Source organism: Oncorhynchus keta, unplaced genomic scaffold, assembly GCF_023373465.1.
Source record: "Oncorhynchus keta strain PuntledgeMale-10-30-2019 unplaced genomic scaffold, Oket_V2 Un_contig_1510_pilon_pilon, whole genome shotgun sequence".
Lineage (NCBI taxonomy): Eukaryota > Metazoa > Chordata > Actinopteri > Salmoniformes > Salmonidae > Oncorhynchus > Oncorhynchus keta.
In genome coordinates, this window is record NW_026279133.1 from 45,707 (window position 1) to 60,253 (window position 14,547).

General features: G+C 41.5%; 1 protein-coding gene across 25 annotated transcripts in view; it reads right to left on the bottom strand.

The window, feature by feature from the left end:
- LOC118370533 (zinc finger protein 420-like) overlaps positions 1-14,547 on the bottom strand; it is a 130,465-nt gene that overhangs the window by 40,505 nt on the left and 75,413 nt on the right. For 3 of the 25 annotated variants that reach the window (XM_052502109.1, XM_052502105.1, XM_052502096.1), the window contains 2 exons: positions 7,248-7,397; positions 1,902-6,315 (listed from right to left, as the gene is read on the bottom strand). The exons of 4 other annotated variants lie outside the window; for them this stretch is intronic. In XM_052502109.1, the coding sequence (XP_052358069.1) occupies positions 4,811-6,315; positions 7,248-7,350 (1,608 nt within the window). In that variant the 5' untranslated portion in view covers positions 7,351-7,397 and the 3' untranslated portion in view covers positions 1,902-4,810. Of the gene's footprint in view, positions 1-1,901; positions 6,316-7,247; positions 7,497-12,639; positions 12,889-13,452; positions 13,573-13,838; positions 13,942-14,547 lie in introns of those variants that run through there. 18 more of the 25 variants (XM_052502094.1, XM_052502093.1, XM_052502092.1 and 15 more) reach the window with 12 other exon arrangements.

A 14,547-nucleotide genomic window follows, 5' to 3' on the forward strand; every position in this document is an offset into this window, starting at 1 on the left:
CCTTTTCCACACCCCTTTGTTAGAGCTCAATATATACCAAAGACTATATAGAGGGTCAGACTGTTAATGGAGTGGCTGGCTTTATGAAAGGAAAGTATAAAAATATTTTAAAAAGTTTGTGTATTTTGTTCATTAGTCCACTGTTAATATAATGCCAAAAAGGTTGCATGTTATCAATCAAGTAAGAGCACTTTCAGTACAGAGAAAAAGTGAGATGCTTATGCAAATTAGCTAAATAATAATTGCATATAATTTGCATTATCACACCTTTTGATATGTACTACATTGTTTTCCCATCCTGGTCCTGGGGATCCATGAGCTGTTTTGTTTTTGCCCCTAACACTCACACACTGGATTCAACTAAACAACTCAAGCCTTTGAATTGAATAAGGTATGTGAGTGTGAGGGCAAAAACACACATGTACACCCTTTGGGACCAGGATTGGGGAACACTGCTGTACTGAAAGTCCTCCATCTTGAGAACTTCACTGTTGACATGCACATTATTGGGATTGTATACAGGGTGAAGAAACCAAGGTGGACATTTGTAATTTGATTGAACTATCCCTTAAATTACAGTTCCGTTAGAGATGCATTTGCTCTAAGCCTGTGATATATTCCTTTACTTTATAAAAGTGCTTTTGTCATCTCTTAAGGCCAGACGAACCTAATGTGTGCTCGCATACTCCCTTAAAAGACCTTTGCTTGAAAAATGAGAAAAAGTGTCAGTAGCACTGTTTGTCCATTTTGAGACGCCATATAACCCTTTCTCTGTTCACAAATTAGAATTGGATTTTAAGGTTTGTATGAATGTCCTGCCTCATAAAATGTTTGTCATCACAAATCAACTGCATTATACTTAGACACTTGAACCAGTAAAATGTTTTTTTTGCTATAGCCTATATCAATGAGCATTCTGTAATCTTAGCGACTGTTCAAGAAAGAATAAAAACAACATTGTACGGGTATATAAACCCAAAGTTATTTGTTTGGAAGTAATATAAACGTACATCTAGACGACTGCTGCCAAGAGTCGCACACATCTGTGAGTGACGTCAGTGTGTCGAGTACAGAAAAGAGATCTATCGCCACTTCCTCAAATTAGATAACTCAAACCCTTACACAAAGCCCAAAACGAAAACTTCACAAAATGTCGTCATAATATATGCACAAACTCTTCCGGCTTGGCCTCCAGGAAGAAAATCAAAGTATGTACATGGTAAAATCACCACTGTAAAACACACAAGGTGTTCTCTCTTTAGGCCCACAAACAGCGACAGTGTCGATGCACACTGGTTTGCAATTGGAGAAATACAATGTATATATTGTAACAGAACAGGTAGGACTATTAATATAGACATTGGTGATTTTACCACTGTAATCAGACCAACATTATTATGTTATGGTCATTGAATTGATTAGCTCACTAACCACGTGTTAAATGTGTAGTGTAGCCTCCACTGTGTGGGACTATGAATTGGGCAGCTATAGGCTATTTGTTAATAGGCTAATTATGTTCTGGCCCGCAGACTAGCTACAAGCCCAGCAACAAATTGACTGGAGGCCAAACCTAGTTGCCAACCCCCGTTCTATATTGTGCTAAACTTGAAGGACTCATTGTCTCAGTGAATTGAAATGTTGTTGCCCACCAGTGCCCTCAGAAGAGGAAACAACGATACAATGTAGTCTAACAACATCTCTCTCAAACAGCACAGATGTGATTCACTGTAGAAGCACTGGTCCTCTTACATGTTAATTCCAGGTTGCATATTACAATATTTAAGGGCATATCAGATGGTCTGTTCTGACCATAACAGTCACACCAAGCATAGGGTTGGTTGGTATAAGATTGAAATGGGTAAATAATGTAACCATGAAAACCCTATGAAATATCTCCCCAATACCATCTGATGTATATATTTAATGTATTACATGAATGGTGACCACAGCCCTTCCAACAATACATTTAAATCATGTTTTACTGTGATTGTTCCACCCTGCTGAATGTATTCAATGTATTCCATTAGATGTGTCTCCCAGTGCAGCTTTACTTCCAGGCTATTATGACACATCTGGCAGTTTCTTCTATGTTCCTGGGTCCAGTACAATAAAAACATGTTTTTTGGTCACTACCATTCCACAAAAATACCATGCTATATTTTTTTCATTGTACTACAATCGTACATTTTAGTACAGTTCTTCACATCGGAGTGCTGCTGCATGTCCTCTGCCTCTCTTGACCATGTCGGCCGGGCCGGGCACAACGCACAAAGATCAAGACGCGCTCTCCACTTCCCTCTGGTAGTCATTTAGCCTGATAACACATCACATCCGACCGACACAAGCAAAAACGAAATGTAGCAGCCTGTACACCTAATCATTAGCGATCTGACATGCTATATTGCACTAACAACAGCAGCTACATAGTCTAGCTTACTTTGGGCCTGTCCCTCTGGCCAGGGTAAACAAAGTGGTAATGTTGTGTATTGTATATACAGTATTTCACAAACAGTTTATTTCATTTAAGAGAAAAAAAAGGTTGCCCAGCATATATTCATGTACAAACATTTGTTTCATTATATTTGTGTCATTTAGCAGATGTTCTTATCCAGAGAGACTTACAGGACAAATAAGATTTAATTGACTTGCTCAAGGGCACAATGACATTTTTCACCTAGTCGGCTCAGGATTCAAACCAGCGACCTTTCAGTTACTGGCCCAACACTCTTAACCGCTAGGCTACCTGCCACCAGATCAATTAACTTCAATACAGTTATTTCAAATACATTCATCATCAATGACTACAATAATGAATCTAATATTAAAATACAGTTTAATAAACAAGTAGTTGATTCATAGCCTGTTTATCATTAAACAAAAGTTGAGTAATATAAAATAATCCACCCAAACTAATGCTAAAAACTGAACATCAGACCATCCTTACCTGATATACACTGAGTGTACAAAACATAAGAAACACCTTCCTAATATTGAGTTGCACCCCCTTTGTCCTCAGAACACAGGGATGCTGGTCCATGTTGACTCCAATGCTTCCTACAATTGTGTCAAGTTGGCTGGGAGTGGATCTACTTTGAATTGCTCGTTCCATCTCCTCCCACAGATGCACAATTACAGTGAATTCAGTGAGCTGTTCTTGGAACCATTCCTGGACAAGCCTTGTGGCATAATCCTGCTGAAGAAAACAACTTGCAGATGGATACACTGCTAGCATGAAGGGATGCACCTGATTGGCCATGATGTTTAGATATCCTGTGGCATTCAAATGTTGCTAAACTTTTATCAAGGGGCCCAATGTGTGCCCTGAAAACACACCCCAACCATCACACCACCAGCCTGCAATGCTGACACACGGCATGGATGCATGCAGTGGTGTAAAGTACTTAAGTAGTTCTTTAAATCACTTTTACTTAAGTTTTGGTGTATCTGTACTTAACTATTTAGATATTTTTGACCATTTTTACTTTTATTTCACCAAATTCCAATGCCCAAATTGTACTTTTTACTCCATATATTTTCCCAGACACCCAAAAGTACTAGTTACATTTTATATGATTACCAGGACAGAAAATTGTCAAATTCCCACACTTATCAAGATAACATCCGTGGTCATCCCTACTGCCTCTGATCTGGCAGACTCACTAGTTCGCTAAAAACCTCTTAAGGATTGTACCCTTTTTTTCTTTTCTTTACATTTCCACCTAAAATGACCCAAATCTTACTGCCTGTAGCTCAGCACCTGAAGCAAAGACATGCATATTCTTGATATCTTTTGAAATGAAACAATTTGAAGTGTGTGGAAATGTGAAATTAATGTAGGAGAAGAACACATTAGATCTGCTAAAATCATACTAACAAAACCGTTTTCTTTTTTCATTAACTTTGAAATGCAAGAACGGCCATACTTTCAGATAGGAGTCTAGGTGTAATTTAGATTTTGGCCACCAGATGGCAGCAGTGTGTGAAACGTTTGACTGATCCAGTGAAGAATTACATTACTGCACTGTTTCAAGTCTGCCAGGAGTTTCCTCAAATGTCCTGAATTGGTCAATTGATACATTTAAGTACAAAACTATAGAGAACATATAAAAATGCTAGGGTAATAAAACATTTAAGTTTACACACTGACAGGAATTTCACACATGATGGATCATTAGCTTATACACTAACTTTCACACATCTAGATGGTCTGGCGGAGTAGGTCTGGAGCCAGAGACAACAGGGGTTCAAAAATGTAGAACCCAGTTCCTACATTTCACATAAAAATTGATTTTATCAAACAAAAAACTATGCTACATTTGATCTCTGGGACCCTAAGGATGACAAATCAACTGGTTTAAATGTATCAAACCAGTTGCAGTGATAAGTTGTTGTTTTACACTTTACTCAAACACTAGCATGGTATTTTTCCACTGTAATAGCTACTGTTAATTTGACACTGAAGTTTGCTTAAATCCTTGTTAATCTTTTTGCCCATATAAAAGACATGTCTATGTCCCAGAAAGTTAGCTGTTGAATACAATGTCATTATAGTCACATTAGCAACTGTCCTGTTTTAGGAACACCCATCCCGTAGAGGTTAATTTAAGGAATTTGAAATGATTCATACTTTTAGTTTTGATACTTAAGTATATTTAAAACCAAATACTTTTACTCAAGTGGTATTCTACTTGGTGACTTTCACTTGAGTTACTCTTGCCACATTAAGAGCAGAAGTCAGGTTCCTCTCCTGTGTCTGTCTCTGATGACCTTTTAGCTCAGCTGTTGTTTTAAAACAGTTTCTAGAGTCAGATCAGCGGTGAGAAATAACTCCTGTATGTATGCGTTCATGCGTTTTTAAGTTGCACAGTAGAGAGAAACTCTTTCCACAGTCAGAGCAGGAATAAGGCTTCTCTCCTGTATGTACACGTTCATGTGTTTTTAAGTTGCACAGTAGAGAGAAACTCTTTCCACAGTCAGAGCAGGAGTAAGGCTTCTCTCCTGTGTGTGTTCTCTGATGAACTTTTAGCTGACCTGATGTTGTGAAGCATTTTACACAATCAGAGCAGGAGTAAGGCTTCACTCTTGTATGTATACGTCCATGTCTTTTTAAGAGAATCAGTTGAGAGAAACTTTTTCCACAGTCAGAGCAGGAGTAAGGCTTCTCTCCTGTGTGTGTTCTCTGGTGAACTTTTAGCTCAGCTGATGTTGTGAAGCATTTTAAACAGTCAGAGCAGGAGAAAGGCTTCATTCCTGTATGTATAAGTTCATGGCTTTTTAAGGGGCCCAGTTGAGAGAAACTCTTTCCACAGTCAGAGCAAGAGTAAGGCTTCTCTCCTGTGTGTATACGTTCATGTTGTTTTAAAGTGCCCAGTTGAGAGAAAGTATTTCCACAGTCAGAGCAAGAGTAAGGCTTCTCTCCTGTGTGTGTTCTCTGGTGAACTTTTAGGTCAGTTGATGTTGTGAAGCATTTTACACAGTCAGAGCAGGAGAAAGGCTTCACCCCTGTATGTATACGTTCATGTGTTTTTAAGTTAAACAATAGAGAGAAACTCTTTCCACAGTCAGAGCAGGAGTAAGGTTTCTCTCCTGTGTGTGTTCTCTGATGAACTTCTAGCTGACCTGATGTTGTGAAGCCATTTCCACAGTCAGAGCAGGAGTAAGGCTTCTCTCCTGTGTGTATACGTTCATGTCTTTTTAAGGGGCCAAGTTGAGAGAAAGTCTTTCCACAGTCAGAGCAAGAGTAAGGCTTCTCTCCTGTGTGTGTTCTCTGGTGAATTTTTAGCTCAGCTGATGTTGTGAAGCATTTTAAACAGTCAGAGCAGGAGTAAGGCTTCACTCCTGTATGTATACGTTCATGTCTTTTTAAGGGGCCAAGTTGAGAGAAAATCTTTCCACAGTCAGAGCAGGAGTAAGGCTTCTCTCCTGTATGTGTTCTCTGATGAACTTTTAGCTCAGCTGATGTTGTGAAGAATTTTACACATTCAGAGCAGGAGTACGGCTTCAGTCCTGTATGTCTACGTGTATGTGTTTTTAAGAAGTTCATTCGAGAAAAACTCTTCCCACAGTCAGAGCAGGAGTAAGGCTTCACTCCATTGTGCACACTCTGATGAACTGTTAGATTCCTTGATGTTTTGAATCTCTTCCCACAGTCAGTACAGGAATACGGATTCTCTCCTGTGTGCATTTTTAGGTGTATTTTTAGCTTTGATAGAATTGGGAAAATCTCCTCACAATGTGGGCAGTGGTGAGACCTCTTAGCTCTGTGATCTTCCTGCTGTTGCTCTCTGGATGTAGAGAATGTCTCAACATGGTCTCCTGTGTGAACAACATCAGAAGAACCAGTCAGTTGGAGTGATATACATGTCAATCAAATGTATATTATGAGTCCCTTTTTACATCATCAGTTGTCACAAAGTGCTTTATAGAAACCCAGACCAAAACCCCTAAAGAGCAAGCAATGCAGATATAGAAGCACAGTGGTCTGGAAAAACTCCCTAGAAAGCAGGAACCTTGGAAGAACCAGGCTCAAAGGGGTGGCCAGTCCTCTTCTGGCTGTACTAGGTGACATATGTATTCATATCAGTAGGCTGTACAATACAGTGGAATAAAACTATTCTAAAAGTGGGTAACATTACATTTACATTTAAGTCATTTAGCAGACGCTCTTATCCAGAGCGACTTACAAATTGGTGCATTCACCTTATGACATCCGGGTTAGGGTTAGAGATGAAAGCTAAAAAGGGGCTTGTCATCCTCTACTCACTATCACAAGGGTTAGTAACTACACAGACTCATTTCATATCTTCCTCCACTCACTATCACAAGGGTTAGTAACTACACAGACTCATTTCATATCTTCCTCCACTCACTATCACAAGGGTTAGTAACTACACAGACTCATTTCATAGAACTTTAAAACACTGGCAGCTTGTCTACTTCCCTTCTTTAATCTACTCTCTGATCACTCCAGACAGCCCGGTTCAGTCTACTCTCTGATCACTCCAGACAGCCCAGTTCAGTCTACTCTCTGATCACTCCAGACAGCCCAGTTCAGTCTACTCTCTGATCACTCCAGACAGCCCGGTGAATAAAACAAATGCTGGCAATACTGGTGTCAAAACATGCAAGTGTCAGTAGCATGAAATAACATCTACCTTCTCATTGAAACAGTTCTACTGCAACTTTTCATACACAGTGTGAAGTTAGAATGAATAACACAAACTTAGTTAGTTAGAACCAGCTCTTACCATGAGAAATAGATTTCCCAATCTTCTCCTCCTCTTCTTCATCTTTAATGTTGACATTCAGTTCCAGTGTTTGACTGCAGTCTTCCAGCTTCACTGATGCCATCTCTGGATCCTGCAGTGCAAACTGGGCTCCACTGTCACAATCAGGACCTAGTGACTGTAGGTTTGGACTCAGTGTGGAAGGAGAGAGGCAGGCTGGGTTTGTCCTCACTGTGGATGTTACCGGCTTCAGACTTAATTCTAGTCGTCCTGTAGTAACAACGAGTAACAGACAAAAAAGGTTGGTCTATATTATTATTTCTCCTTGATCAATGATCAATTTCAGTGCTTGACTTGGACTGAAATAGGTGCCGGTACTGTTTATATTTAGATGCAGGAGCTCCACAATACTGTTGAGCTAATATTCTAGAAGAGGAACATGAGCTCAAGCAGTATAAATTTGAGGTGCCGGTAATCAGCTCCTGTCCATCTCATTTCAATAGATGAGGTAGATAAGTATTGACAACAAAACATGTATTCATTTAAATTAGACAATGTACACGCTTTAAAATTAGCTACGCTACACAACATAAGTGAACTTAATCAAAAGTAGATTTCCCAAATGCATAAATGACAAAAACATTTAGGACAAGGTTAGTTTGTTTTAACCTTGTTTTCACTTCAAAAATCAATTGTATTTCCTGTTCACACCATAGTAACATTTACAGATAAATCTGTTGACGCAGACAGAGTGGGCCCAGCCATGTTAACAGCTTGTGAAAATCACACAAAACCAATAACATGCCAAAAAAACTCATAAATGTCAAATAAATCGATTTTTTATTAAAATGACCTTGAAGAAATGATGTACATCCATTCAGACAAACCAAAAGATTCTAGCTGTGACTTTTAAAATAGTTTATCACGTTCACTTGGATTGACACAAAAAAGAACAAACCTTTACCAAAAGTGAAAATCCTTTAATGGATGTTACCTAACATGTTCTTTTGATATTAGATAGCACGTTTCAACTATTAAATACCTTTAGTAACAAATAGAAACGGACACAAGGTTATCTTTTTAACATCACATTTCTGGCGCTTTCTTTACTCTGAATATTCGGGATCATTGCTACTCGAACTTCCGCGATGCATTCAAAGCCCTGCCTTCGGCAAATCTGACCATGATTCAATGTTGTTGTTCCCAGCCTATAGACAGAAACTAAAACAGGAAACGTCCGTGCTCAGGTCAATACAACGCTGGTCTGGCCAATCAGATTGCTTCTATCATGTGGACTGGGATATGTTCCGGATAGCCTCAGACAACATTGATGTATACGCTGACTCAGTGAGCGAGTTTATTAGCAAGTGCATCGGAGATGTCGTACCCGCTGTGACGATTAAAATCTTCCCAAACCAGAAACCGTGGATTAATGGCAGCATTGGTGTAAAACTGAAAGCGCGAACCACCGCTTTTAATCGTGGCAAGGCGACCGGGAACATGACCGAATACAAACAGTGCAGCTATTCCCTCCACAAGGAAATCAAAACAACAAAAGCGTCAGTATAGAGAAAAAGTTGAGTCACAATTCAAACAACAATATGTGGTCTACAGTCAATCACGGATTACGAAAAGAAAACCAGCCCTGTCGCGGACGTCTTGCTCCCAGACAAACTAAACAACCTCTTTGTTCGCTTTGAGGACAATACAGTGCAACTGACACGGCCCGTTACCAAACCTGTGGGCTCTCCTCCGTGGCCAACGTGAGTAAAACATTTAAACGTGTTAACCCTCGCAAGGCTGCCGGTCCAGTCGGCATCCATCAGAGCATGCGCAGACCAGCTGGTTGGTGTGTTTACGGACATATTAAACCAATCCCTATCCCAGTCTGTTGTCCCCACATGCTTCAAGATGTTCACCATTGTTCCTGTTCCCAAGAAAGCCTAGGTAACTGAACTAAATGACTATTGCCCCATTGCACTCACTTCTGTCATCATGAAGTGCTTTGAGAGACGAGTCAAGGATCCTATCACCTCCACCCTACCTGATACCCTAGACCCACTCCAATTTGCTTACCGCCCCAATGGGTCCACAGACGATGCAATCGCCATCACAGTACACACCGACTGTCCTAACCCATCTGGACAAGAGAAATACCTATGTAAGAATGCTGTTCATTGACTACAGCTCAGCATTTAACATCATAGTACCCTCCAAACTCATTATTAAGCTCGAGACCCTGGATCTCAACCCCGCCCTGTGCAACTGGGTCCTGGACTTTCTGACGGGTCGCCCCCAGGTGGTGAAGGTAGGGTAGGAAACAACATCTCCACCCCGCTGATCCTCAACACTGGGGCCCCACGAGGGTGCGTTCTCAGCCCTCTCCTGTACTCCCTGCTCACCCATGACTGCATGGCCATGCATGCTTCCAACTCAATCATCAAGTTTGCAGACGACACTACAGTGGTAGGCCTGATTATCAACAATGATGAGACGGCCTATAGGGAGGAGGTGAAGGCCCTCGGAGTGTGGTGTCAGGAAAACAACCTCTCACTCAAAGTCAACAAAATAAAAGGAGATGATCGTGAACTACAGGAAACAGCTGTTATGAACAGAGTGGACCAAGTTTTGTAAACTTTACCCTTTGCAAAAAAATATACACTGCTCAAAAAAATAAAGGGAACACTTAAACAACACAATGTAACGCCAAGTCAATCACACTTCTGTGAAATCAAACTGTCCACTTAGGAAGCAACACTGATTGACAATACATTTCACATGCTGTTGTGCAAATGGAATAGACAACAGGTGGAAATTATAGGCAATTAGCAAGACACCCCCAATAAAGGAGTGGTTCTGCAGGTGGTGACCACAGACCACTTCTCAGTTCCTATGCTTCCTGGCTGATGTTTTGGTCACTTTTGAAAGCTGGCGGTGCTTTAACTCTAGTGGTAGCATGAGACAGAGTCTACAACCCACACAAGTGGCTCAGGTAGTGCAGCTCATCCAGGATGGCACATCAATGCGAGCTGTGGCAAGAAGGTTTGCTGTGTCTGTCAGCGTAGTGTCCAGAGCATGGAGGCGCTACCAGGAGACAGTCCAGTACATCAGGAGACGTGGAGGAGGCCGTAGGAGGGCAATAACCCAGCAGCAGGACCGCTACCTCCGCCTTTGTGCAAGGAGGAGCAGGAGGAGCACTGCCAGAGCCCTGCAAAATGACCTTCAGCAGGCCACAAATGTGCATGTGTCTGCTCAAACGGTCAGAAACAGACTCCATGAGGGTGGTTTTGAGGGTCCGACGTCCACAGGTGGAGGTTGTGCTTACAGCCCAACACTGTGCAGAACGTTTAACATTTGCCATGGAATACCAAGATTGGCTAATTCTGTGCTCTTCACAGATGAAAGCAGGTTCACACTGAGCACATGTGACAGACGTGACAGTCTGGAGACGCCGTGGAAAACGTTCTGCTGCCTGCAACATCCTCCAGCATGACCGGTTTGGCGGTGGGTCAGTCATGGTGTGGGGTGGCATTTCTTTGTGGGGCCGCACAGCCCTCCATGTGCTCGCCAGAGGTAGCCTGACTGCCATTAGGTACTGAGATGAGATCCTCAGACCCCTTGTGAGACCATATGCTGGTGCGGTTGGCCCTGGGTTCCTCCTAATGCAAGACAATGCTAGACCTCATGTGGCTGGAGTGTGTCAGCAGTTCCTACAAGAGGAAGGCATTGATGCTATGGACTGGCCCGCCCATTCCCCAGACCTGGATCCAATTGAGGACATCTGGGACATCATGTCTCGCTCCATCCACCAACGCCACGTTACACCACAGACTGTCCAGGAGTTGGCGGATGCTTTAGTCCAGGTCTGGGAGGAGATCCCTCAGGAGACCATCCGCCACCTCATCAGGAGCATGCCCAGGCATTGTAGGGAGGTCATACAGGCATGTGGAGGCCACACACACTACTGAGCCTAATTTTGACTTGTTTTAAGGACATTACATCAAAGTTGGATCAGCCTGTAGTGTGGTTTTCAACTTTAATTTTGAGTGTGACTCCAAATCCAGACCTCCATGGGTTGATAAATTTGATTTCTATTGATCATTTTTGTGTGATTTTGTTGTCAGCACATTCAACTATGTGAAGAAAAAAGTATTTAATAAGAATATTTCATTCATTCAGATCTAGGATGTGTTATTTTAGTGTTCCCTTTATTTTTTTGAGCAGTGTATATAATTGCGTTATTTATAAGGAACGTAAAGTGAATTGAGTTATTACACACAAGCGCTTCACAGAGGCGTTCCCGAACAGAAATATGCAGATGTATTGTAGAACACACCAATAAGATCTGACTCGTGCTTGGCTCTGCCCAGTATGACTCATCTGTTCCCATTGGAAACAACTGGCTGTGGTCGGTCTTGGTTTGGTGCAACCATCGTTGCATTCAGGGATCCTTGTGATGGCCCTACCTCATTATATGAGAAGGGCGGTGCTTAATTTGAGCCAGCTCCTCCGGCACCGCTCAGTTTCGTAGTCTTTCGTTCCGGAACCCATTCGCAAAGATCAGGTAGCCTACCTTGCGGCGCGAAAAATTATCTTCACTGTTTGCAATGCAAAAAAATCCTCATAAAAGCAAATCAGAGTAATCACATTTGGATTCCTCTGTAATTATCAGCCCCATAAAAAACGTAATGTGAAAACGTGCCTGATGTTCTAAGAATGTATTAATGTTGGGCCGAACCAGGTTTATGGTTTGTGCAACATTGTAGCCTATTTAGACCAAGGTGTGGCCATTGCTGTGGTGAGAGAGAAGTACGTCTGTATCTCTCAGAACTAAAAGGAGATTCACTTTCTATGATCTCTCTCCCTCTCTGTGCTGTTATAGACATGAGCCTGCAACTCTCATAACAGGCCTTTCACAATATTTTTAATACAAATCACTGGAAAACACAGGTTGTAAAGCAAATGGACCCTGCTGAAAAGAAAATACTATTCTGTATGTGTTACCAAGTTATCTTTCAAATAGGCCTATTGAGCAAACAGCATTGTTTTACAAAGTAAAGCAAGAGAGGGATACGCTTTTGGCCGGTGAGTGAGCTGCACATCATTGAGTGAGTCAGTGAAACTGGAAAGCTTGTTTAGGACTCATATTGTACCATGTGTTTCTCCTCACACCTGGACTAGACTACTGATGGATTCAAGACAAGGTTGTTTTTATTGAACTCAGATCCTCAGTTTGTCAAAGTAGCCTGTCATTTGTGAGGCATTTAAAAAACATTGTGCGAAAGTCTCCTGTCATCTAAAATGATGTATAATGATGTGAAATCTGTTTATAAAAATGCCAACTTCTGCAAGTGTCTCCACATCACTGCTCTATGCCAGTACACAAACTTGGATAGACAGAACCTGCTCTTACCATGACTAACAGATCCCCCAATCTCCTCCTCCTCTTCTTCATCTTTAATGTTGACATTCAGCTCCAGTGTTTGACTGCAGTCTTCCAGCTTCACTGATGCCATCTCTGGATCCTGCAGTGCAAACTGGGCTCCACTGTCACAATCAGGACCCAGTGACTGTAGGTTTGGACTCAGTGTGGAAGGAGAGAGGCAGGCTGGGTTTGTCCTCACTGTTGATGTTACCGGCCTCAGACTTAATCTGAGTCGGTCTGTAGTAATAAAGAGAAACGGACACTTAGGTTAGTCTAAAGTTAGTCTTGTCAGTTCTGGCACTTTCTTAATTCTCTAAAAATATGGTTTATATTTAGGTTCGGGAGCTCAATACTGTTGAGCTAATATTCTATTAGAGGAACATGAGCTCAAACGGTAGAAATTTGAGGTGCTGGTACTCAGCTCTGGTGAGCTCCTGTCCAAGTCAAGCACTGATCTCATTTGAATAGATCTGGTTGCTAAGCATTGACAACAAAACACGAGTTCATTCACATTAGACAAAGTATACACTTTATATTAGGCTACACAACTCTAAATGCACTTAATCTATAGTATATTTCCTGAATTCACATGAATGCATAAATTACTCAAAAACATTTAGTACAAGGTTGCAGTATGTTTCAGGCAGCACTATGTACTATTTTCCTGAATAACCTTGTCTCCACGGTATTATTCCAATCAAAAACCAATAGCATTTTCCTTCACACCATAGTAACATTTATAGATAGACAGAATCAACAGAATGTCTTTGAATATTAGTACACATGTAGAAAACTGATTACATTAATAATTTAGCGCAACCGTAAAATGGTCTCTCTCTGCTGTAACCTCACTGCCTGCACTGAAGTGCGTTGATGCAGACCGAGTGGGATCCGCCATTTTACCAGCTCGTGAATTTTATACAAAACCAAAAACGACATGTAGAACGAACCCAGAAAGCTACAACAAATTGATCGTTAATGAAATGACCTTAACGAAATGATATACATCCACTCAGACTAACCCCAGTCTCTAACTGTGACTTGTAAAAACGTCATCACGTTCACTCACGCGGTTTGACACGAAAATAACACATAAAACCTTTATCAAACGTGATAATACCTTGACGTATTTGTTACCTAGCATGTTATGACATGTTCTTTCGATATTATAACGTGCTATTACATACCAGTAGTCATACATTAGAAACGGACACAGAAGTAGTCGTCTCTGCTGCACAATTCAGATGTTTCCTTTATTGTGAAGAATGATGTGCGCCTGCGCGGAACTTCCTCGTTACCCCACTACCAGTTTCTAAACCCAGAGACGTAACAACGCGAGACTTCAGAGAACGCTTGGGAAGCAGACCAAGCCTGGGTTTGACAAGTCAATGAGAGAAGTGGCTGGTCCTGTAGTAAGAGGACCTACTGTCAGACTGATGGAGCTTCCATGGCTGGTCCTGTAGTAAGAGGACCTACTGTCAGACTGATGGAGCTTCCATGGCTGGTCCCGTAGTAAGAGGACCTACTGTCAGACTGATGGAGCTTCCATGGCTGGTCCTGTAGTAAGAGGACCTACTGTCAGACTGATGGAGCTTCCATGGCTGGTCCCGTAGTAAGAGGACCTACTGTCAGAACTTGTCTTTCTACTAGTCCTGACATGGTTTTGAGGCCTGTTCAGAAATCTTGCAGCCATAAATGCACTGTGACAAAGGATACTTTAATAGTGAATAAAATGTACTTCATAGCTTTCATTAGTAAGCTTATCAACAACTTGGATTGTGTAAAGCAGAAATACCAGGTTTAAAGTTATCTTGTAAACTGCAGCAGAGTTGTTGGGGGTAACAGATGTTACTGTCGGTATGGTTTTTGATAAGCTGGATAACCTGGGGGTGGATT